At 45.1% G+C, this 23,198-nt stretch overlaps 1 protein-coding gene and 1 long non-coding RNA gene across 5 annotated transcripts in view; one reads left to right on the forward strand and one right to left on the reverse strand.

The window, feature by feature from the left end:
• Positions 1-7,650: 7,650 nt before the first annotated feature.
• LOC140903860 (uncharacterized) lies at positions 7,651-12,154 on the reverse strand. Its single transcript, XR_012156352.1, has 2 exons — positions 9,275-12,154; positions 7,651-8,823 (listed from the first exon to the last, which is right to left on the reverse strand). It is a non-coding gene; the product is annotated as an uncharacterized LOC140903860 (long non-coding RNA).
• A 361-nt stretch (positions 12,155-12,515) lies between these two features.
• Positions 12,516-23,198, forward strand: part of MAP3K14 (mitogen-activated protein kinase kinase kinase 14) — a 29,670-nt gene continuing 18,987 nt past the window's right edge. The window contains exons 1-4 of one of the 4 annotated variants that reach the window (XM_073326046.1): positions 12,516-12,635; positions 13,536-13,693; positions 20,766-21,038; positions 21,933-22,002. In XM_073326046.1, coding sequence (XP_073182147.1) covers positions 20,786-21,038; positions 21,933-22,002 — 323 coding nt within the window. In that variant the 5' untranslated portion in view covers positions 12,516-12,635; positions 13,536-13,693; positions 20,766-20,785. The remainder of the gene's footprint in view (positions 12,636-13,535; positions 13,694-20,765; positions 21,039-21,932; positions 22,003-23,198) is intronic. The other 3 variants (XM_073326045.1, XM_073326044.1, XM_073326043.1) reach the window with 3 other exon arrangements.

Genomic DNA, 23,198 nt, shown 5'->3' on the forward strand with positions numbered 1-23,198 from the left:
CTGGTCCACTGGACACTCACAGTATGAACATATTTGCTGCTTGCAGAGAAACAAACAACTTACAAATTCCACTCCAGATCACCACTCTGCTTAACATACAGCACTTAGATATGTTTATAGTGAAACCAAGTATACATTTATTTAAAAAAGCATAGAGATTCAAGTAATAAGAAGTATTGTAAACCTATGGTTATATATAAAACAGAATCATAACACACATTATAGGGCCTAGATTTAATTAACAAGATACTCTCATGTCTTGCTCACCCAATATCCTCACAGCGTTTTACAGCCAAGCTGGCTGTGATTCTCCTTTCATGAGACAGACATGGTGCCAGGTTGGCTTCTAGGTGAAGAAGTGCCATCCAACACTGGAATCTAAGATATACCTAAACATGTTTTTGTTTTTAATTCAAAAGCTGGACATTCCCCTGCTGTTTGTTTTGTACTGTAAACTTCCTCTCCTGTAGATTCACTTTCTTATTTATCTTATGACTCAGTATGCAAATAGGCATGCATTCAGAGACATACAATAAATTACCAGACAGGGAGATGGGTGCCTGCTACCTGAAGGTGTTCTCCTGTCTGAAAGGAACATTTCCAAGGTATGTCATTGTCAGGTGATCTGCCTTAACTCCAAGACTGTAAAAACATAAATTTTAGTATAGATACATAACTCCTTAAATATTATCCATGCATATATTTTGCAATGATGAAAATGGCCAGTGGGCCACTGGTTCTTGGCAGAGACCTCACATGCCACCCTTCAGTGAACTGTTATGCACATATCTGAACCCCTATGCACCCCTTATGCCCTCTGTCAGTTAGCACTAAGAGGTCCCTGGATCACAGCAACTCATTTTAGAAAGTGCTTCTGATCTTTCAATCATTTTTTAATGTAACACGATGTACCTGGATGGGGAAGGGATTGAACCCAGGAACTCTTCATTTAAAAACATGAGATATTACTGCCTGAGCTAAAAGACTTAACTTGAATGGTGCAGCCAACTCATAAATCTCTGTGATCCTGCCACTGAAGGGGACAGAGAACGACACTTTAAGTATTGCTTATGCCTCCTGGCTGGGGGCATATATCCCAAGCTTTGGAGGTCCTGCACAGCTGAAATCCTGGTATAAGTCACCACTTGAAACATGACATCCCTAGGTCAATCATAAGCAGCAGGGACTGGACCTGAAATTCTAGATCTAAAAGGTAGTAAAGACTGCTTTTAGATGAGTGGTCCCAGGTTCAGTTGCCACCATCAACCCATCCAGGGGGACGGCATTCCATGAAGTTGTTGTTCTAGATTTGTAGCCATAGCTACTGGATATATTCAGAGAAGCAGGTCTTGGCATCAGTTGCATCACTGAGAGGCAGGACTCTGCCTAGACCAAGGCTGTCCATACTTCATGACACTAGTGGCTACATTGGTGATATGCAGCATCCGGGTACCAGCAACAAATGTATATAGGCATTTTACTCCTAGGGGAATTCTGTGCCAAAAAATTCAGCACCAAAAATTTCAAAATTCTGCATATTTTATTTGTCAAAATACATTACAGAACATAAAAAAAAAAGTAGAAGGTCATTTTAAAGGAAAGTCACACACATGAAAGTCATACAATTTTGCTAATCATTATCCTGGACCTGGCTGGGTACTTTGGGAAGTGCTTCGTTCTGATTGTCCTGACATGTTTTATTTGCCCTCAAAGTATTTTTTTTATCGGTAAAATAAATCCTGAGCTGTCATCGAACCCCACCGTGCCACTTTGGCACAGGAAAAAAGTGAGAAATCACTTAGATCTTCCTAGGCTGAGGATTCCCTTACTGTCATTTACTATAAGGCTCCTTTACATCACTCTGGCAATGTAGGGGCCTTAAAACTTTCCCAGGTTTTATGCTTCTGGGGAATTTGCTGAGAATGGGAAGAGTTAACTAACAACAGGAACAATAACAATGTTACTACGTAGGCAGGCTGCTACATTTCTGCCTCAGAGAATGAGATCAGTTAACTCAGGCAGGCTGCTACATTTCTGCCCCTAGCCTGCCTCGTGCATAATAAAAAGCCCTACCCTTCCATGCCAAGAAGCTGCAGGAGTCTGTCCCTCTCGCTCGCTTATTGGCACACATGCGCATACGCCCAGTCCTGCCCCACCACCATGATCAACCATGCAGGCACGCATGCCCAGCCCCCTTTCCCCCATCTGAGGCTGCTCCAGGCACGCTGAGCTGCCAAGGAAGAGGCGCATGTCCCCCGGCAGATTTTTTTTGGTTTTTCTGCACGGGGGCACAGAAAAATGCAGGCCATATGAATTCTGCGCCCCTGCAGGGGCACAGAATTCTCTCAGGAGTAATGTTTACATACATTTGAACACCTGGCTATTTTTGTATGTACCATACTTGTACCTGTCTTGGTAGCTGCTTGTTTGAATTTTTCTTCAGCAATACAATCCTGTATTTGTTCACACTTGGCCTCACCTTGCAGTTATAGGGACAGGCCAAGCAGGGGTGGCAGCAAGCAGTCCCGACAATTTACTCCAGGCCACCAACACCACCCTGAACCCCCACACTAAACCCAACAACTGAAATTAAACCCACAGTATTACAGCCCACAGGAGACTAGACCATTATGTGCCGCAGGCAGAGAATAGGAGGGACCAAGGTGCACCAGTGCCTGAGGCCCCCAGTGTGACCAAAAGAACCCCTGTATTCACACCCTACACATTTCTGTAATAACCTTTGTATAAAATATGCCTTGTGAGGTATCATTTGAAAACTAACCCCTCACTGGTCAATAATATAATGGTGAAATGTATGTAGCAATATTATGTGTAAAGTTATGAAATCTCTCTGTATGATGTTTTTAGCATATGTTCAAAACCACACAGCCCTGCCCCGGCAGAATTATCCTGAATGAGGAAATGTGTGTTTATCTCAATTTATATATACACAGTAAACAAGGTCCTTGAGACTGCAGGGAGAGGAGATGGCAGGAGACAAAGCAGATTTGCATTGCAGCAAACACAGGTGAGAAGAAAGAGCATGGAGTCTCCTTCACCAACAGACTCCGTATCACCTTCTTTACTGTTTGAATAATCTTTACTTTGAAGGGTAACCCTTAAAAAGAATCCATATCAATGGTTAATTGGACTATGAAAGAAAGGGAGAGAAAACCCCAAGCATGCTCTCTCTCTCTTTCACTTAAGACGACAACGGAATGAGTCCTTCAACTTTAAGGGGAGATCCTGACCCACAAATTTGGTCAGTCATGTTGCTAGGAACATGTGGTAATGATTTTACCTTGAACTAAGTCTAGCTTATTAAGTTTTAGCTACTAGAAAGCATTTTATCTTTATTTCCCTTGTAGTCATTTCTGACTTTAATACCTGATACTTAAATTCACTTAAAACCTCTCTGTGGCGGGTTTTGTACCTCATCAACCCCTTTGATGGGGGGGGGGCAAGGGGTAACCCCACCTCTCTGCGTCTATGCTGGTTCTACTACCCCTCTGGTAGTCAGTACTGTGGGGCCTAATGGCCAGAGCCCATATAACTCCTCTTCCCCTAGTGGGATAGCGCAGCCTAGCAGCCGGAGTCCATATACTACGCACCTACAGCAGTGTGGCCCAATGGCCAGAGTCCCTCTATGTCCTTTGGGATAAGGGGGGAGGGGTCGAGTGACTATGTCATCAAAGGGGGGGCGGTTAGTGACCCCTGGTGGGGGAGCTCAGGCCCACGGCCCTGCCAGTGGTGGAGTGATCTGCCATGGGGTCAGCGGGGAATCTGACGGAAACATGCTGACCTCACAGTGGTGGGAGGTACCACTCCCTTACCTTCCCTGGGTCACTTCCCACCAGTTCTCCAACAGCAGTAGTCCCTGTGGCATCGGGGCCTCCAGGTTCCTCAGCACCCAACACTCCCTGGGGTTTCAATGGCTGCGAGCCTCTGGTCCCAGTTCCTGGCTCCTCAGCTCTTCCCGGTAAGGGCTGTAACTGATCCTGGACTGCAGCCTCTGCTGATCATCCTTCCTCCTCGGCCGTCTGCCCCAACTGAGCAGCTCTGCAGGCTTTTATACCTGACTTCCGGTTGGAGCATGCCCAGCAGAGCCTCAGTGGCATGGCTTTCTCTGCTAGGAGGGAAGGGTTAACCCTCTCAGTCCCAGTGTGGGTCCGGTCCGCCCTGTCACACTCTCTTTATAGTTAAATAAACTTGCTTTATTTTTTAATCTCAGAGAATCCAATGGTGTGTTCAAACTGGATTGTTTGGCAACACCAGTTAAAGTAGCAAAGTGTTGAATACTGATCCTTTACAGGGCAATGGATCTTTAATATCTGATCTGTTCAGGAGTGGGCTGGACAGCACAGAGCACACATACTGGGGAAAATTTGGGACTGGGAGTGTGTTGGGATCACCCTGAAAGTAGTAACCCAGGCTGGTGGAAGTCAGAGGGTGACTGGTGTGTTGCTGACAAGCTGATTGGGTCAGAGTTGCTGGACCAGGCTACAGCTATGCACAGACGCTCAGGGTACGACCTGCAACCAAGTATTGCGAGAGGCACCCAAGGTGGCAGCGCAGGCAGTGGCACAACCCCCACCGATCTGGATTTTGCCTCTAGGAGGCGACACCTACAATGGCAGGGGAATGGCGGTCTCAACGGTTTTGGCAAAAGTGGGCATTTGCCCCATTTGCTGTTGCCGACTTGATCAGTTGGCAAGAGCAAATGGGACAAATGCCGACTTTTGTGAAAAAAAAGTGGAATGCGGTGAGGAGGAACATGCGGGGGGGGGGGGGAGCAGCAATGTCAACCCTGTGCAGGGATCATGTGGGGGGGAAGAGGGGGCAGGTAGGGCTCCAGTAAGCAGTGACCCCAACCTCATGCAGGGGTGGAGAGCAGAGTTTGGGTGAGCAGTGACCCCAGGCATGTGCAGGGGGCGGGGGAGGGGAAGGGAGGGCTCAGGTGAGCAGCGACACAAGACCAATCCTTGCTCAGGGGGCAGGTACGGCTCGGGCGAGCGGCTCCAGCCAGCCCTGCAGGGAGTAGGGGGGGACTCCAGCAAGAAGCTCAGGCCAGCCCCATGCAGGGGGGGAAGAGGAGGGCTTGGGTCAGCCCCGTGTGGTGTCCCGTTTTCCCTTTGGGAAATATGGTCACCCTACTTTGCTGGCATAAGAACCGAGCAGGCAGCAACCTGATACTGCTGCCACCAAGCTTACAAGCCGGCCAGCTGCTCCCTTCAGCAATTGGGTGGGCCAGCCAATCAGGCAGTCCTACCACAACCCAGCTCAGCTCATTAATCTGCCAGCAGGGTAGGCTAGTTAGTCCTCAGGCTCAGCTGAAGGAGTTCACTCCTGACATCCAGAATCTCACCCTTCTAATGGATAGAAACCTTCTTCTAATTTCCAGCCTGAATTTGTTCATGACTAGTTTATATCCATTTATTCTTGTGCCAACAGTGTCTTTTAGCTTAAATAGCTCTTCATCCTCCCTGATGTATTTATAGAGAGCAATCATATCCTCTCTTTTGCTAGACTACTTTTTTTTTTGCTAGACTAAGCAAGCCTTCTTTTGCTAGACTAAGCCAAGCTCTTCCAGTTTCCTCTTACAAGATTCTCCATTCCCCTGATCATCCTAGGAGCTCTTCTCTGCATCTTTTACAGTTAAAAATAATCTTTCTTGAAATATGGGTGACCAGAATTGTGCATAGTATTCCAAATTAGTTTGTATCAGTGCCTTGTACAGCCACCTGGTGGCTGACCTTTGTGACTTTGTCCGCACCCACAACTATTTCACATTTGGGGACAATATACACCTTCAAGTCAGCGGCACTGCTATGGGTACCCGCATGGCCCCACAGTATGCCAACATTTTTATGGCTGACTTAGAACTACACTTCCTCAGCTCTCGTCCCCTAACACCCCTACTCTACTTGCGCTACATTGATGACATCTTCATCATGGAAAAGAAGCCCTTGAGGAATTTCACCATGATTTCAACAATTTCCATCCCACCATCAACCTCAGCCTAGACCAATCCATACAAGTGGTCCATTTCCTGGACACTACTGTGCTAATAAGCAATGGTCACATAAACACCACCCTACACCAGAAAACTACTGACCGCTATACTTACCTACATGCCTCCAGCTTCCATCCAGGACACACCACACAATCCATTGTGTATAGCCAAGCTCTAAGATACAACCGCATTTGCGCCAATCCCTCTGACAGAGACAAACACCCACAAGATCGCTATCAACCATTCTTAAAACTACGGTACCCACCTGCTGAAGTGAAAAAACAGATTGACAGAGCCAGAAGAGTACCCAGAAGTCACCTACTACAGGACAGGCCCAACAAAGAAAATAACAGAACACCACTAGCTGTCACCTTCAGCCCCCAACTAAAACCTCTCCAGTGCATCATCAAAGATTTACAGCCTATCCTGAAAAATGATCCCTCACTCTCACAGATCTTGGGAGACAGACCAGTCCTCGCTTACAGACAGCCCCCCAACCTGAAGCAAATACTCACCAGCAACCACACACCACACAACAAAAACACTAACCCAAAGCCCGATGACGATTCTGTCCACATATTTATTCAAGTGACACCATCATAGGACCTAACCACATTAGCCACACCATCAGGGGCTCATTCACCTGCACATCTACCAATGTGATATATGCCATCATGTGCCAGCAATGTCCCTCTGCCATGTACATTGGCCAAACCAGATAGTCTCTACGCAAAAGGATAAATGGACACAAATCTGACATCAGGAATCATAACATTCAAAAACCGGTAGGAGAACACTTCAACCTCTCTGGCCACTCAGTAAAAGATTTAAGGGTGGCAATTTTGCAACAGAAAAGCTTCAAAAACAGACTCCAACGAGAAACTGCTGAGCTTGAATTAATATGCAAACTAGATACCATTAACTTGGGTTTGAATAGAGACTGGGAGTGGCTGGGTTATTACACATATTGAATCAATTTCCCTAAGTTAAGTATCCTCACACCTTCTTGTCAACTGTCTAAATGGGCCACCTTGATTATCACTACAAAAGTTTTTTTTTCCCTCCTGCTGATAATAGCGCATCTTAACTAATTATCCTCTCACAGTTTGTATGGTAACTTCCAACTTATCTGTATGTGTATATATATATATATAGATCTTACTATATGTTCCATTCTATGCATCCGATGAAGTGGGCTGTAGCCCACGAAAACTTATGCTCTAATAAATTTGTTAGTCTCTAAGGTGCCACAAGTACTCCTGTTCTTATAGTGGCCTGAATGTTTCTCTGTCTCTACTGGAAATGCCTCGCCTGATACATCCTAAATTGCATTTGCCTTTTTCATACTGCATCACATTCATGGCTCATAGTCATCCTGTGATCAACCCACACACGCAGGTCTCTCTCCTCTGTCACTTCCAACTGATGCTTGTAGTGTAGCAGAAATTCTTATTGTTACACCCTAGGTGCATGACCTTGTACTTTGTACCATTGAATTTGTACCATTTCTGTCACTCCAGTCTTCAAGGTCATCCAGATTGTCCTGTATAATTTTCTGGTCCTCTGTACTGATGATGCCTCCCAACTTTTAATTATCAGCAAATTTCATTAACACTCTCCTACTTTTTGTGCCAATGTCATTAATAAAAACATTAAATAAGATTGGTCCCCAAACCAATCTTTGAGGAACTCCTCTAATTACCTCCCTGCAGCCCAATAATTCACCTTTCAGAACAACCTGTTGCCTTCTCCTCTTTAGCCAGTTTCTTATCCACCTTACAATTCTTGTACTGATCTCCATCTCCCTAATTTAGCTAATAATTTCCCATATGATACCATGGCAAGTATCATGGGTCCAAGTCCAAGTACATGAGATCTACTGCACTTCCCTTACCTAAAATATCAATTAGTCTGGCACGATCCGCCTTTCAAGAACCCATATTGCATTACATCCCCTTTACCACTTACCCTCCATTAATTTAATTATTTTTTCCTTCACAATTTGTTCTAGCGCCTTGCATACTACTGAGGTCAGACTAACAGGTTTTTAATTGTCCAGATCACTTTTTCCCCCCTTTCTTAAATATAGGTACAACATTAGCTATTCTCCAGTCATATGGTACTATCCCTGAATATATAAATGTATTAAAAATCCTTGCTACTGGACTAGTAATCTCAAATACCAATTCTTTCAGTATTCTGGGCTGGAAATTATCTGGTCCTCCTCCAATTTGAGCTCATTAATATCTTTAAGTTTTTCTTCCACCTCAGACATGGTAATTTCCATTTCTAGACACTTATTTCCATTAGCCATACTGCCTCCATGCACATGTTCCATGTTATCATCCTTACTGAAAATCAAGGCAAAGTGTTCATTTAGTTTCTGGGCAACATTTTGGAAGGGTGCATGGTTATAGTAGGGATGGGTATGAAGGATGTGAATCATGATGAAACACTTAAGGGACTGTAGAGGAAAAGAACGTGGCTTGAATAGCTAGCAGCTCACTTCCAGATTCTGTTGTGTTTTGTTAAAGGTTAGGCTTAGTGTCCTCCTTCCATAGTTCTAACCATGCTTAATCCCAGTGAGCCGGGGGCATAAAAGAACCAGTAAGGTCTTTTCTGCATGGTGCGAACATCTCTACTAATCTAGCAAATATAATTTGGTGAAGAAACAATCAAAGGTTCCAAGACAGAACTTTATTAAAATCTTTGAACATTCAGAAACTTTTTTTATGGTTGTGGCATTTTTCAACCTTCCTTCCGCCAGTTATACTTCCACATGCATCATTGGAGGGTAGGATATCATAGACCTAAGAGGTGGAAGAGACTTGACTGATCATTAGTCCAAAGAATTGCAACACTATCTCAACTGAGCATTCCTAGGGCCTGTATACCAGATCCTGTGGTTCTCAAGCTCTCAGACTGACCAACACAACCAGTGATGCCTGGTGTCACCTGTGTCCTGGCTTGGACTAAGTAGTCATGGAAAGGCCTGCTAACTGCAAAGTATAATATTCTCTGGTGATTATGATAACAATATCACCACATTACTATGAAACTTGCATGTTATGATGGGATTATTTTGTGGCTTTGTGCAGCTCCATTCCTTTATGAAGAAACCTTACTCCAGCTAAAGGCTGAGGAACTCTACCCTAAGGGGATAATGGCCCAGTGACAAGACTGCATGTAGAAAAGGGAAGTCTGGGCACATGGCAGCATTCAGATAGTGTGCGCTTGAGGTGGAGGGAACTGACTGTGTACCTTTAACCAGAAAAACAGGATCCTGCTACAGCTGAAGTTTCAAGATTGCTCAGAGCATCCTCCATGGTGGTTTTTGTTCGAAGCTTGCTTGCTGCAGGCTGTTAGTCATCCTCCCGCAAGGCACAGCATGTCACTTACAAAGGCCACAAGAAGTCTGCTGCCCACACTCAGTCCAAAGGGAGTGAGTCGGTGGCCAGATGCTGCATAAATGCATAGGGAACATCAGGCCACAATTGCTAAACAAACTCCTTTCCCTCAGAATTCCTTACAAGTTATGGTCTCTTGTTTGTGTTTAACTTTTATCTGTCCCAGGGAGAAGACCTGAAATCACATGGGGAAATCCTTATCCATGTAAAACAGAAGCTGAAAACTAAATCAGCTGACAACAGTTAAGGGTAGGATGACCAGATGTCCTGATTTTATAGGGACAGTCCTGATATTCGGCTCCTATTACCTCCCTACCCCCGTCCTGATTTTTCACACTTGCTGTCTGGTCACCAGGGGAAATATACAATGTTTAAAGACTTTTGAACAGCAGCAGCAAAGTGCAGAAAGAGAGAGGAAGTCCTTCTCAGAAGGGAAGAGGCTAAACTAAAAAGGGGAAAGGCTATCGATCTGATCTGCTGAAAACTTCACTGTTCCCTATTGCAGTGTGGTCACACCTGGGGCTAGTTCTAATTCTTGAAAAGGTTTAATTTGGTCTGCCTTCTTGCAGAAGACTTAAAAACTGGACGGGACTCAATGAGACACCACAGAAGCTTTCCTATACCCCACCCAGTAAAAGACTAATTCAGAGAGAGCCTTTTAAATGTTACTATTTCATATTGCTCAGAGGCTCACTACTCTTGGTGAGTGCATGACTATCCAACTGAGCATCCAGCGTAGCTGCAGTATCTAGGTGCTACTACACTTCTTGTCCTCTCCTTTTCTGCCTTATTTTATATAATTTTAGGTAAACACTGGCTGATACTTTAGGAAATGCACAAGTTGGCGGAATATTTTACATTAAACATAGCTCTCCCTTCTCATCTTTTTTTCACGTTTTGTCCATGTGCTGCTGCTGTATGAACAGCCAATGGTTGAGTGATGGGATTGTGAGAGATAAATGGTCACAAAGGACTTTGCAATTTATGAAGGGAGAGAACTTGGTTTCTGCTGCTCCAATCCCCCAAATCCTTATCACTTGAGTTAAAGGACAATTTCCTTTTATCATCTGTAATGGTATTAAGGCTTATGACACTCACACTTGAACAAGCGTGGCATCACTTCCAATAGCGGACAGTGGTGCACACACAACAACCTTACACAAAAGGGAATACTGTTGTCCAGTAGTATATTTGGCAATGAATTCTGAAACCAATTCAAAAAGATCTTATGCAGCTACACCTTGCTATCTTTAAAACGAGACATCATCTACATCAAAACTGGCGGAGGAACGGCAAAGCCGTAAAGCAGAAATCCCATAAAGTCAATCACAGTTTGCAGGACTAAGGACCTTACATTTTGGCCCATAGAATAGTTGAATATGTAATCCAAAAAAGCCTTAGGATGAATAATAGTTTATGTACCCATTGTAACTTTAACAGCTCCCACAACCACTTTTCCTTTGCACTTACTGGCAAATTTCAGTGATTTAAGCATTGTAAAAAAACTTAATTTAAATGCCTTAAATTTTAATTACAAGATTGAACAATAGCAAGCCGGTAGGAACTGTAGGGAGTCATAAGAATCACAATGATATGGCTCACTGGCTATAAAAAAAAAAGAGACCAGACCAAATACTCAGGGCATGCATAGCAATTAATGGTCAAAGCTTTGGTGTTCCCTGATACGCAAAGTGTTCTGTACAAAATGCTAGCACTGAACATTCACAGGACAGGATTTGCTAAGGAAACCTAAAAGTGAGCAGAAAAAATTGTCCTAAATACAGCCCTTTTTATGCTCCTTTTCACTGGGCTTGACCTCCAAGGCAGAAACTTGCAGCACAGCGTTAGGAAGATACTTCTGCCAAACCCTCGGACTTGGTAAACAGCCAACACTCTAGCATCACAGCCCTGGAAGTCAGCGGCAGAGCGGGAGGCGAGCAGTGGCGTTCCTGTCATTCCAAAGTGCCTTGTGGGGGAAAAGGCTGAGATTAGCGTGTGGCTCTTAAACAAGGAAAAGGGGAAGGGGACACGGATGTGGACAAGTGGTGCTGGCTTGCAAGCCCCGAACAGCATCCACAGGAGCTGGTAGATGTGTCGCTTTAGTTCCCTAGCTGAGGATTTCTTTCCTCCCGTCAGTGCTTCACTGAGGTGAAAAAAAATATTTTTGGAAACTCCGCTGGTAGCGGCACCCTCCTGTAAACGTACAACGAAGTGTGTTGGCGTGGGAAGGAAAAGCAAACGTCACGTGGCTGGTGGCTGCCAGGGGGTGCTGGGAAGGCCAAAGCACAACGGGGTTCAAACCGGAGTTAGCCAAGCTCCCGGGGGCCAGGTCCATCAGCGGCTGCTAGCCAGGGCGGGCAGGGAGGCAAGCCCGTGCACCGGGCGCCCCGTAACCCCCGAGTGCCGGAGGCTGGGCCTGGGGCACTGGCCGGGCCATTCCCTCCGAAGCGCCAGGCCCCGGCCCCTCGCGCAGCTCGAGGGACCCTGGGGCCGGGCCAGAGCGACTGGGGCCGTGAGCGGCCATCGCCGGCGGCCGCGGCTCACTGCGGACCCCCCTGAGGAGACAAAGGCGGGAAGACGGAGCCGCCCACTCGTCAGCAGCCGCTTAACGGCCGCACGCTCCCGCGCACGCGCAGCTCCACTTCGCTCCTCAGTTCAGCAGCTGGTAAACAAACAGCCGGCGGCCCTCGACCTGCGCATGCGCCCGCGCACCGGAACGCAGTCATTTCCCTCCTCCCACGCTCTCGCGGGCGGCGCAGGCGCTGTTGAGCGATTCGTGCCGCGCCCGGAGGGGGAAGGGAAATGGTTTGCAAGAAGCCCCGCCCACTTCTGGGAAACCACAGGCCCCCTCCGCCCAATGAAAGCCGAGAGCTGGGGCGGCGGACCAAGTAAATCTCTCGTAGCGCCAGGGGGCGGGAGCGGTTATCGCTTCCGAACCGGCAGCGTGGGGCTGGAAGGAGTGTGCGCGCTGATTGGCTCGTGGGCTGGAGGGGGCGGGCCTAGAATGCGGGGCAGGGCGGTTGGGCGGGGCCGCAGCCCCGTGGGGGCGTGGGCAGCGGGCTACAGTCTGCGGCTATTGGGCGGCGGGCCCCGGGGCGTGGCCAGGCAGGTGCCGTGGCAGATGCGGCCCCCAGCCCTGAACTTCTCAGGCGCCGTGGAGGGACCCTGAGGGGTCGCGCCGGGTTCGAGGCCCCCGCACGGACCGGAGCGGGTAGGTGAGCGCGGAGCGTGGCGGCCGCTGGCCCCTCCCCCGCTGCGGGGCCGTGGGGCGCGTCCCCGCTCCTCCCCCGCTGCGGGGCCCTGCCGCTCCCCCCCCCCCCCCAGCACCCTGCGGCCCTGCCCCGCGCGGGGCGCTGCCCCCGGGCCGTGCCCGCGCCCCGCCCCGGCGGCAGCAGCGGGCAGGGCCCCTTCTCCGGGGCGCCCGGCGCTGGCTGCCCACAGCGGGGCCGGGGGTCGCCGCCCGCCCCCGGCTGACGCGCGGGGCCGCGGAGCTCCCCGGGCGGGCTCGGGAGCGGGCCGGCTCCTGCAGGGGGCGCTGGTTCCCCGCGGGGCCGCCGAGGGGGCCATGCGGGCGGTGGCGAGGGGGCTCGGAGCAGGCCCCCCAGCCGGAGCCCGGTCGCGGCGGGGCTGGGGCGAGCGGCGTCTTTGCCGCGGCCTGGCCGGAGAGCGAGCCCCGCAAACGTGGCTCCCGTCGGGCAGCGTCAGCAATCCGGCTTGCGGCGTCCTGCTGCTGGCTGCGCTCGGCGTTGTAAGCGCGTTCAGCCGCCCGAGCGCTGCTAAAGTAACTCGCCTGAGTCAGGCCAAGTTCCTGTGCCGGAAATCCGAGCTGTTCCCCGTACTAAATGGACTTCCTCAGCCTGGACCTTTGCATCAGCAACCGTGTTTGTTTGAACTTGTTAAATTAAACTCTCCCTTCTTTTAAGGGGGACCTGTGGCACCTTGGAGACTAACGTGGAGACCTTAGAGACGGCATGCAGCCGGTGAAGTGAGCTGTAGCCCACGAAAGCTCATGCTCAGATAACTGGGTTGGTTTCTAAGGTGCCGCAAGTCTTCCTTTTCTTTTTGCGGATACAGACTAACACGGCTGCTACCCTGAAACCTGTCTCTTATTTTAGTCTCTTACAGTTTGACATGAATGGCTTTGCCAGTAATAGCTGATATCCAGAATGTTTTGAGAGTAACCCTGACCTATGGTATTAGCAAAACACCAACTTCATTCATTCAGGGGAGTGTTGAAAGAGCGGCAGATTTCTAATAGCTCTGAAATTTGTGTGTATGTATTATACCTTAACTAAATACTTAATGTTGCTATCACTGAACTCTGTTCTGTTCCTCTGGATTCTACCTGTGTGTTGTCCAACCCAAACATCTTCACATCTATTGTCAACTTTGTGAAATATTTTAGCAAATTAACAATTGTTTCATGAAACATTATTGAAAAACATAGTATTCCTAAGTGATCTCATTATTGACTAATATGCATTTTCAGTCTAGAATAAAGGAGTCTTGAATTCAATTGAACCTGCTGTTTCTTTTCCATGTGCTCTGGTGAGAGCTTCAGAGGAGGCCTAAAGAGACGTTTTAAGCTTAGATGGTATTTTTCTACTAGTGAGCAGACTTTCCCTTTTGATTTTTTGAAGTAACTTGCTTCCTGCCTGCTCTGCTTTTCACAGCAAAGAAGCGCTCCTAATACGTTAGGAGATTAAATTGCAGACTTTGGTGTTTTGATTGGGAGTTGCTAGGTGCAGAGCTACAAAAGCTATCCTTTACAATGGGGAGGGGAGGAGAGAATGAGGCAGAGACCTTGAGATCAGCCAATCAAAATATACAATGAATAAGATCTGAAGTTCAGTTTAACTGCCTGTTTACTCACCACTCATTATCTGACCATATCACTTCTCTTTAAAACAATTTTTTTTTTTGGCAAAAGGTTAAAATACTACTTTGCTGATTAATAAGTCACTGCTGCGGTTGATTTCAGATGCTTCCTGTCTGTTTCATCTTAATATCAGTTAAGCTGGAAACATACATGCACTACCATGCATGAGTTGAAAGCGGCAGCAAGAAATTGATGTCCATAAACAACTTGCAAATTGCTTTTTAAACCGGATTTCCGAGCCCTCATACAAGTGATTTCTTTTGTCTATACACAGTGTGAGTCTGCATATGGATGTCTCCAAATCCTAATTTCAAATTAATCTGAGCATCAAAAGTGCTATACATTTTTATATTAACATTTAACTATCTTAAAACTAATGGCTGTGCAATTATCATAACTGACAACTCATTTGAAAAAATTGCGCTACTAAGTGATAGCTTTCACGAGAAGCCAAGTCTCTCTGAATAGCATACTGTTACTTTAACCTTTTAGTAGCAACAGCTGTGTGGAAGGAGAGGCCAGGTTTTTTGTACAAAATTGTTGGGATTCTTCATTTTTGTATTTGGCATCTTGATACCATGGTGATGATGGGTGCCCTAGAAAGACCTAAATGGCTCTCGATTATAGAATCTCAGGGTTGGAAGGGACCTCAGGAGGTCATCTACTCCAACCCCCTGCTCAAAGCAGGACCAATCCCCAATTTTTGCCCCAGATCCCTAAATGGCACCCTCAAAGATTGAACTCACAACCCTGGGTTTAGCAGGCCATTGCTCAAACCACTGAGCTATCCCTCCCCTATACATCCTTAAAATATTACTGTTTGACTAATAGTATTTTTCTCAGATTGGACATTGAAACTAAATGAGTCAGTTTGACTTTCTGGGTCTCATTCACCATTACGATGTTGTTTGGGTTCACAAGATTAAAGGGAAATATTTAAATGAAGCTTATATGGAAATGCTTCGATCTCTACTAAGCTTAGTAAAAGCATTTAAGTGAGAGCTGATTTCCTGTTGATATTACAAAATATGTCCTGTAAGGGCCTGGGGGAGAAGTAGCATGGTTGGTGTAGATGGGACCAAACCATTTTACTGTGTCTTCTGGTATTGGATTGTACAATATTTATAATATTTGGTGACCGTTTAGTCCTGTCTACGCAGAAAATATTGAATTATTGTAACATAGGACATAGATGGGAATGTCTCTTTTTTAAATACCATCTTATTTTAAGTTGGGGATATAATTGCAAATAAGTTTGCTTGAGAAATGGCTTTTTAAAAAATGAGGTCAGGATGTTGTGTTGGACTACTGGATCGTGAACATGGATGGAGATGTACAAACAACTAAACTTCACTGAAAATCTTGTCTAGATTGATGCTTACTAACTTGCAGCTTCTATGAGAGTTATTTACAAAATGCTTTGCAAACATTAACTCAGCTAACTTGAACGAAATGGGTACATATGAAGATATGTCATATTTGGGCAAATAGTTTTAGCGAATCTCATCCCATTTCAGTAATATGAAAAGAACATCATTAGGAGGTAGTTTGGGCCCTAGACATAAGTAAGTGTGTGGAATTAAAGATAGACATATTTAAGCATTTTTTAAAAAATGCTTAAAGTTTTAAATCCAAACAAATGTTTCCCCACAGCATTGCATTACATTGCAGCATTGTAGTGGTACATGACACTATTATTTCTAATTACTATTACTATTCTAGTTCATTAATCACTCTGAAGTGTAAAAAGTAAGCAGAATAAATGATACTTACTTTTTGAAAACTTTTGGGGCTTAATTGAAGATATTAACATGAGGAAAGCTATTTTAATATGACTTTTTAAGCTTGATAATGATTCATTAAAATAGTAGACTGTTTTGCATAGGAGCACTTGCCAATCCATTATGGACCAATTAACCTTCTCTGGTCTGTATAGATATTCTTGTCTGTGGAAGGAAAAGTGTAGTGCAAGAGGTGGGGGAACCTTCTCTAGAAGGATAACAAGTTATTTAACTCTCACTGCTTTCAGTCATCAAACAGCAAGTTTCTGTACAAAGCCTACATTTAACTCCATCAGGTACCCAAGATTTCCAGAAATCATCTTTTTGCTGATACTGACCTTAAAGTTGCAAATAAATTGTTGGAGGAATGTTCTCTGTATTCTAAACATGTTTCTTAATCCATTCTGGGACAAACTGAAACTTCCCCATGCTGACTGACTCTGCTAGTTAACAACCAACCACAGAGCTATGCTGCCATAATATGGCTTAAACTGACAAGGAAATAAACAGAACTATCTTAATTTCAATTCCATTGAAACATGGGCAGTGAAGGAAGTCTATGTATACCAACCAAATGAAGTAAGGAAAAGATGGCAGAAAAAGTCATTTATAAGCTTTAATGGAGGCATAATACATTTTTAAGAACTGTGTCAGAGTTGATAATGCACTTTTTGCATGATGGAATTGGCATCTTGTAGTTCTGTATGAAATTCTCAGCTCCCCAGAGCATTCTCTATTCTAATGTTTTTCTGTTGGACCTATAACTTTCCACAAGTGCTGTTCTCCTTGTGGAAGCTGTGATGTAGGTAAGGGATTATACAGGCTCAAGTATTTTTTACCATCTTGTTGTCTAACGTCTCAGACATTTGAGCTTTGGACTACTCTTTGCTTCCTCAGTTGCTGCCTGTGGTGGGAGTGCACTTTTTGGGAATTACAGGTCCCAAAACAACCTTAGCGTAGGCAAAGTCTAGGGGATGGGAATGTAGCGTTCCCTGTTGGTGTGATGTGTAAATTCCTGGCTCCATCCTGCAGTTGTGAAGCTTCATTTTTGGTGGCCAGGTATAGGTCAGCAAAGTAATATTGCTAAGACTTTTTAATTGCATGTTCTAATAAACCAAAAGCAGCTTTTGGGTGACCTGAGTTAAATGCATAGCTTATAAAACTCATCTCCCAGAGGCATTTATTTATTTCAAACAATATCAGTCTGAAACAGTTGTTGAACATTATAGCTATACATTTCTTCTAATAGCCTTAGATTTTTTTTTAAAGTAGTCCTCTTAAATGTATAAATTAACTTAGGCCAGAACTCCCAAATGGCAAAATATAGGTTGCCTGACTGCCCTGACAAAGTGCTGACTAGAACCCTTCCAAAATAGCAATTGGCAGGGGAGATTTGGCCTTCACAGCAAATGATTAAGAGCAGGTTTAATGTGCTATAGACCTTTCAGACTTTGAAATGCTTTGATCTGGTTCTCCCTTGCCTAGCTATAAATCTAGCTCTTACATAAAGTTTTTTAAGTTTAAAATCACAGTAAGTGTGTTTGTCTGAAGTGACAAAGTCCCTGCCCCAAAGAGCTTCCAGTCTAAGTAGACAATGTTCAGATGAAGAACTGGAGTGGATGAGTGGTGCATCAAAAAAGCAAAGTGATCAAAGCTGGGGTTTTAACAGAGCTGAAGGGATTTGAGCAGTCTGTTCCCTTTGAACTTCAGTGGCATTTGGGTGCCTAATTCCTTTAGGCTCCTGAAAAATTCCATCCTGTGTGTTTGTGTGGCAGGTGTCCTGGTCCAATATGGCAACTGTTTCTGTGTCTGAGGTTATTTGGGGAAAGAGTCTCTGAAGCCATCTGAAGTCTTCTTCAGTGCTGTACGATAACTTTCAATTTGCTGTTCATATGAGGGAAGGTAGACTATGGCTAAGTCTTTGCTGCCAAAAAAGGTGTGGTTTTTTACAGTGAGATAGCTAACATGCGTCAGTTATCTTGCTGTAAAATCTTAGTGGAGACAAGGTGCAATTAGTTTTTAACTATGATGGAGTTAAGTGAGGTCAACTGCAGGTAGGTGGTATAGTGTTCGCATCTCCTAGCTCTGTTTCTATGTGGCTGCCCCCCTGTGATTTCTTCATTTTCATGGGCCTGTTTTTTCAGAGCAAGTCTTCGTGGTCAGGCAGGGAAGAAATCTGGAAGTGTTTAAATTTAGCTTAATCCTTGAGTTTGACTTTTGGGAGAGGGTGGTGGGGGAGATGAAGTTTTGAAATTAAAGAAGCAATTTCATTAATGAAACAGGGAACCCCTGTCTTAACTGCAGAATATAGTCCTAATAAATGTTGCATTTCTGTCTCACTTTTCTTTCTCACCAGCTAGAGTATGTAGTGACAACCTCAGGGGAATGTGATGGCCGCTGCAGTGGTAGGGTATCACCCTGATGGACAACCAGCAACGCTGCCCCATTATGGGGAGCCCTGGAGCAAACTTCTCTTTAATGTCTGTTCAGAGCCCACAGGACCTTGGCCCAGATCCTCAAAGGTATTTAGGCACCTAACTCCCTAACTGATTTCAATTAGTTAGGTGCCGAAATACCTTTCAGGATCTAAGCCTTTTTCTCTAAAAATCTAACTGAAAAAAGCTGTGTGCCAAGAGGTGGTAAGTGCCTGCAACCAAATCAATAAGAGTTGTGGATAGTTGGCACCTTTCGGGATTAACACTTCCAACTGTGTGTAGAACAGAGTTTACATATTTGGGAAGGGTTGAATCTGCTGGGATTGGAACCTGTGGTTCCAGGGAATGTTGTGGTTATAAACATGATGGCCAATCCTTTTTATTCAGTCTCCCATTTCCAACTCATATCTGTGAGAATTCCCACAACTTAGTTGTCCTTAGTTGGAAACTGAGATTAGCATTATAATTTGAGGTAACAAACTCATCCAGATTTTTGATTTTTACTCCTTCACAGCCCTGTTGACTTGAATCATGTATTAAGTTGACTCTACGGTGAATTTAATAGTCTTGTTTACACTAGCTACATGGGATTTCTATTAAGACTGGTATTTCTCCTTTTTAATTTACACACAAAATAAGTCTTCCTTGCACTGACCTGAATGTCAGTATATCTGTGTGATTCCCTTCCATTTCAAGGGAACCAAGAGGTTGTGATGGTTCAGTCTCCCTAAATGTATTTAACAAAACTGAGGTGCAGTTTTTGGGAATGATACTGATGTTTTAGCTTGTATATTTTGGGGGGGGGGGGGGGAGGTAGGGTTCAAAGATCTCTCTGGGTCTTGTGGGGGTGAGGGAAAGGCAAGGAGAGAGTCTGAGGTAAGTTTATTGCAAATAAGGAGAGTGTGAATTCGAGAATAGCTCTGAACTTGTCTACTAGGTCACTGGTGGTTTGAGTCAGTCATTTGGCAGGCTGACTCTGCTGCTCCGGGAGATTAGTTCACAGCACTTGGACTTGAAATAATTTCTGTAGGGAAGAGGCAGAGGGGAGTTAGTGTAGTGAGAAGGATTCTGTCACCAGCACATCTTTCTCACAGCAGCTGTTCTGTGCTCAATTAGCCTCTGAATGTGGTCGTTGTTGACTTATCTTGTCTACCTGCCAGGCTGTTAGGTGCTTATTTGCTAACCACACAAGCATGTGCACTTGGGGCCAAACAATTCATTTCTTTTTTAAGGTGGCCCTGTAGGCACTGATCCTGAGAGGTGCTAAGCACCCTCAGTGCTCCTTCCAAGATCATACCTGTAGTCGCCAGGGGCATGTTTAGATTAAGTTCTGTTACCCCAGACAGTGACCAGCAAAATCAGAGTCTGAGCACTGTGATACTCAATAAGCTGATGAACATGCACTTGGAATAGTCCTGTTTCTGCTTTTACTGGTTTTATTCAAACATCATTTTTTCCTGTCTTACATTTTGTGGAGGGGGGGGGAGCATGGGACTTATAATATTCATCTGTCTACACTTACTATAAGAATCTGAATTTTCACAAGCTGTTTAATAAAAGAAGCAGTTACTTTAAGATCTCGCTTTTACTGGTGGATGGATTGGAATGAGGAAATGACTCATGACAGGCAAGGAATAAGCTAGAGCATACTTTCCTCTTTTTAACACACACAACTCAACAAACTCAAACTCCCTCCCCCTCTAAAACAAACAAACCAACCACCCTTAACACACAAACTGTAAGAAAAAAATTCGAAGATGGTAGGCAGTGCAGGGGAGAGAACAGCCAGGAATACTACTTGACCATTTCAAAGGTACAGGTTGTAAGGGGATGTGCAGAGAATATGGAAGCTGCAGATCCACCTGATAAATCATTCAGGAAACAGAGTGGATTTGAGTGACCATTCCATCTTTAAAAGGATGGGGCTTTTAAATAATTATGCTTGATTTACTTTTTGTAGTTAGGCCACATGAATATGAGATGAAGGAAAAATCTTCAGTCTTAACCTAGATTTTAGATCTCATCTTGTGTCTCTGACCTAGTGGTAAGAGCAGGGAAATGGGACCCAGGATGCCAGAGTTCTGTTCACAGCTCCCAGGTAGTTCTGTGTGACCTGGGGGAACATATGGTGCCACCAAAATCTAAGCTATTCCTTGCTTCATGTGGATGTTCAAACTTAATTGTTTGAGACTCTTGAATAAAAGAATCTACAGAAGGATAAAATATTATAACAAGGGTTTTTTTATGCAGTGTCTTTGTGAACCTATGAAATGGCCGTGATGGAAATTGCATGCCAAGGAGCTCCTGACCCCACCATCGGGCACCAGAAGGAGCTTTCTGCTAATAAAGGGCTGAGTGAAACAGTGAGTGAGAAGCAGAGCAGTGTTTGCAAAGTAGAAGATTCAGAGAAAGTTGCCTTCCACAGTCAATGGAAGATCCTGAAAGATGTGATCACCAAAGGAACAGCAAAAGAAGAGACAGAAGGGGGTTCTGCATCCATTTCTATCATCGCCCAGGCTGAATGTGAGTTGCACAGCTTTTTGTTGAGGGGAGTAGGTAGTGCAGTGGGGTATTTCACTAGCTTTGCATCTCTGGAGAGCTGGGTTCACATCTGTCTTTGTGATTGTAGGCAAGGTGAATTTGGTGATCGTTTTCCAGTTCCCATTTACCCACGTCACCAGACCTTTGACTATTTTGGCAGTCTCTGCTGAATAAAGACCAAGTAATGGAATAGCAGGGTGGTTACAGGCCATGACTAAGGGGTATTCTCAGAGCTGCATAAGGTTGCTCCTGCAGCAGCAACTACCCACACTGTAGTCCCAAGCCAGGGCCATTGGTCCCTGATTTTATGACCAGCAATGAACATTCTATGGCAGTAAGTTCTGAGTTTCGTGAAAATTCCAGAAGATGCAAGGGGAGGAAAGAACTGGAGGGAAGATTCCTAGTGTTTGGGGAGTGTTTGATCTCAGAAAAAATACTATAGCTCTTCATGATATGTCATAACTAGGGATCCTAGTGTTCCATGGTGAACCCACCCCCCAAATTCTTCAATTTAAAAAAAAAACAAGTCTGTATGGGGGTGGGTTTTTTGCGATTTAAAACAAAATCTGTCAGCAGGAACCCTGATGCCCAGGGCTGTCAGCATTAATTCCCCATATTCCTGTGTGCATGCTGATGGCACAGAGTTCTACTATAACGTTTTTATTTTTTTCACAAAATGTAAAAACACAAATTCTGTGTTTTCCTGTGGTAAACTGATTTATAAGATCCCTGGTCATGACCAATATGGTGACTTTCCTGGATTACGGTTTGGTTCAGCAAGATGTTGCCACTGTCTCCTTGTTCAGACACTTTCTGCCATCAGTGGAAACTATGTAATATTTAAGCTTTATGATGATCTTGTTTTCTCTCATACAGGTGAGAACAGCCAGGAGTTCAGCCCCACCTTTTCAGAAAGGCCTTTCATAGCTGATAGTAAACGTTACAGGTGAGAGGCCTTTTAAAACAGTTATATATCCATGTAGTACTTACTGGTCTCACATCACTCTACTTCAGTGGTGCCCCTTTGTATACTGCTACAGTTTATTTAAAGAAACTCTGTTTAGAATTGATGAACTCTTTTTTTTCCCTAAGGAGTGTGGGGAACTTGCAATACTTTTTTACCCAGGTAACTTTCCCAGGTAACTTTCTCTCTTTACGTTTGCATCACATACTGTCCTGTGACATACTGCCCCACAAAGCATGTTGAGGGCTATGTGTTTAGCTGTCTTGCAGTCATCCTTGTTCATCCCTAGGATCTTGATTCTTTCCCAGTGAACATTTACACACAATCACCCTGAGGGTGGGAGCTGAAAGACCCTTTTAGTTTAGGTCCATGGGTTGGAGGAAGAAAGTTCATGCTAAGGGACATATCTTTTCAGTCTTGTCTGACTGAAGAATGTCTCTTCAGCCAGGTTCATGCATTCTTCCCCATGTCTTCCTCTGGAAAGCAGTGGGAGGCTGGATTGGCTGGTGGGGGCAATGATAACACAAGGAGCAGGTCTGCGTCCTGTTCCGTGGAAACCGCAGGAAGAGCAAGGTGGGCGGAGAAGGACCCACACCTATAAGTCTGGTGTTGCAGGACTCTGGATTACTGGCACTGCTACAGAGGGGGAAAGAAAAGAGGAAGGGTGGCAGAGAAAGGCAGGAGAGGGTAATAGAAGGGCAGGGAGCAGCAGCCACAGGAGGGGGAAGTGGAACTTTGGGGCCCTTCTGCCTTGGCTGGGATGAGGAGCAGCAGTAGCTTGATGGGGAGCTTGGAAGCCGAGTTCAGCGCTGATGGTGTCGGCGAAAGGGGTTGTTGCTTTGGAGTAAGATGGTGGGGCTTAGTTACCTGTGGCTAATCAGGCATAAGCTTCCTCATTTTCAGCAAGTGCCCAGCTTCCTCTTAGTCCTGCAAAACAAGTTTCGGTCTGGATTGCTTTGATATGGGCTTAAGGGCACCACAGACCAGATGAAAGCTTCCAGGGGAGTGGATCTGATTCATAGAATATCAGGGTTGGAAGGGACCTAAGGAGGTCATCCAGTCCAACCCCCTGCTCAAAGCAGGACCAATCCCCAACTAAATCATCCCAGCCAGGGCTTTGTCAAGCCGAACCTTAAAAATATACAGGGCTGTATGCTTGACACTTCTGTTTTATACCC

This window comes from Lepidochelys kempii, chromosome 27, assembly GCF_965140285.1.
Source record: "Lepidochelys kempii isolate rLepKem1 chromosome 27, rLepKem1.hap1, whole genome shotgun sequence".
Taxonomy (NCBI): domain Eukaryota; kingdom Metazoa; phylum Chordata; order Testudines; family Cheloniidae; genus Lepidochelys; species Lepidochelys kempii.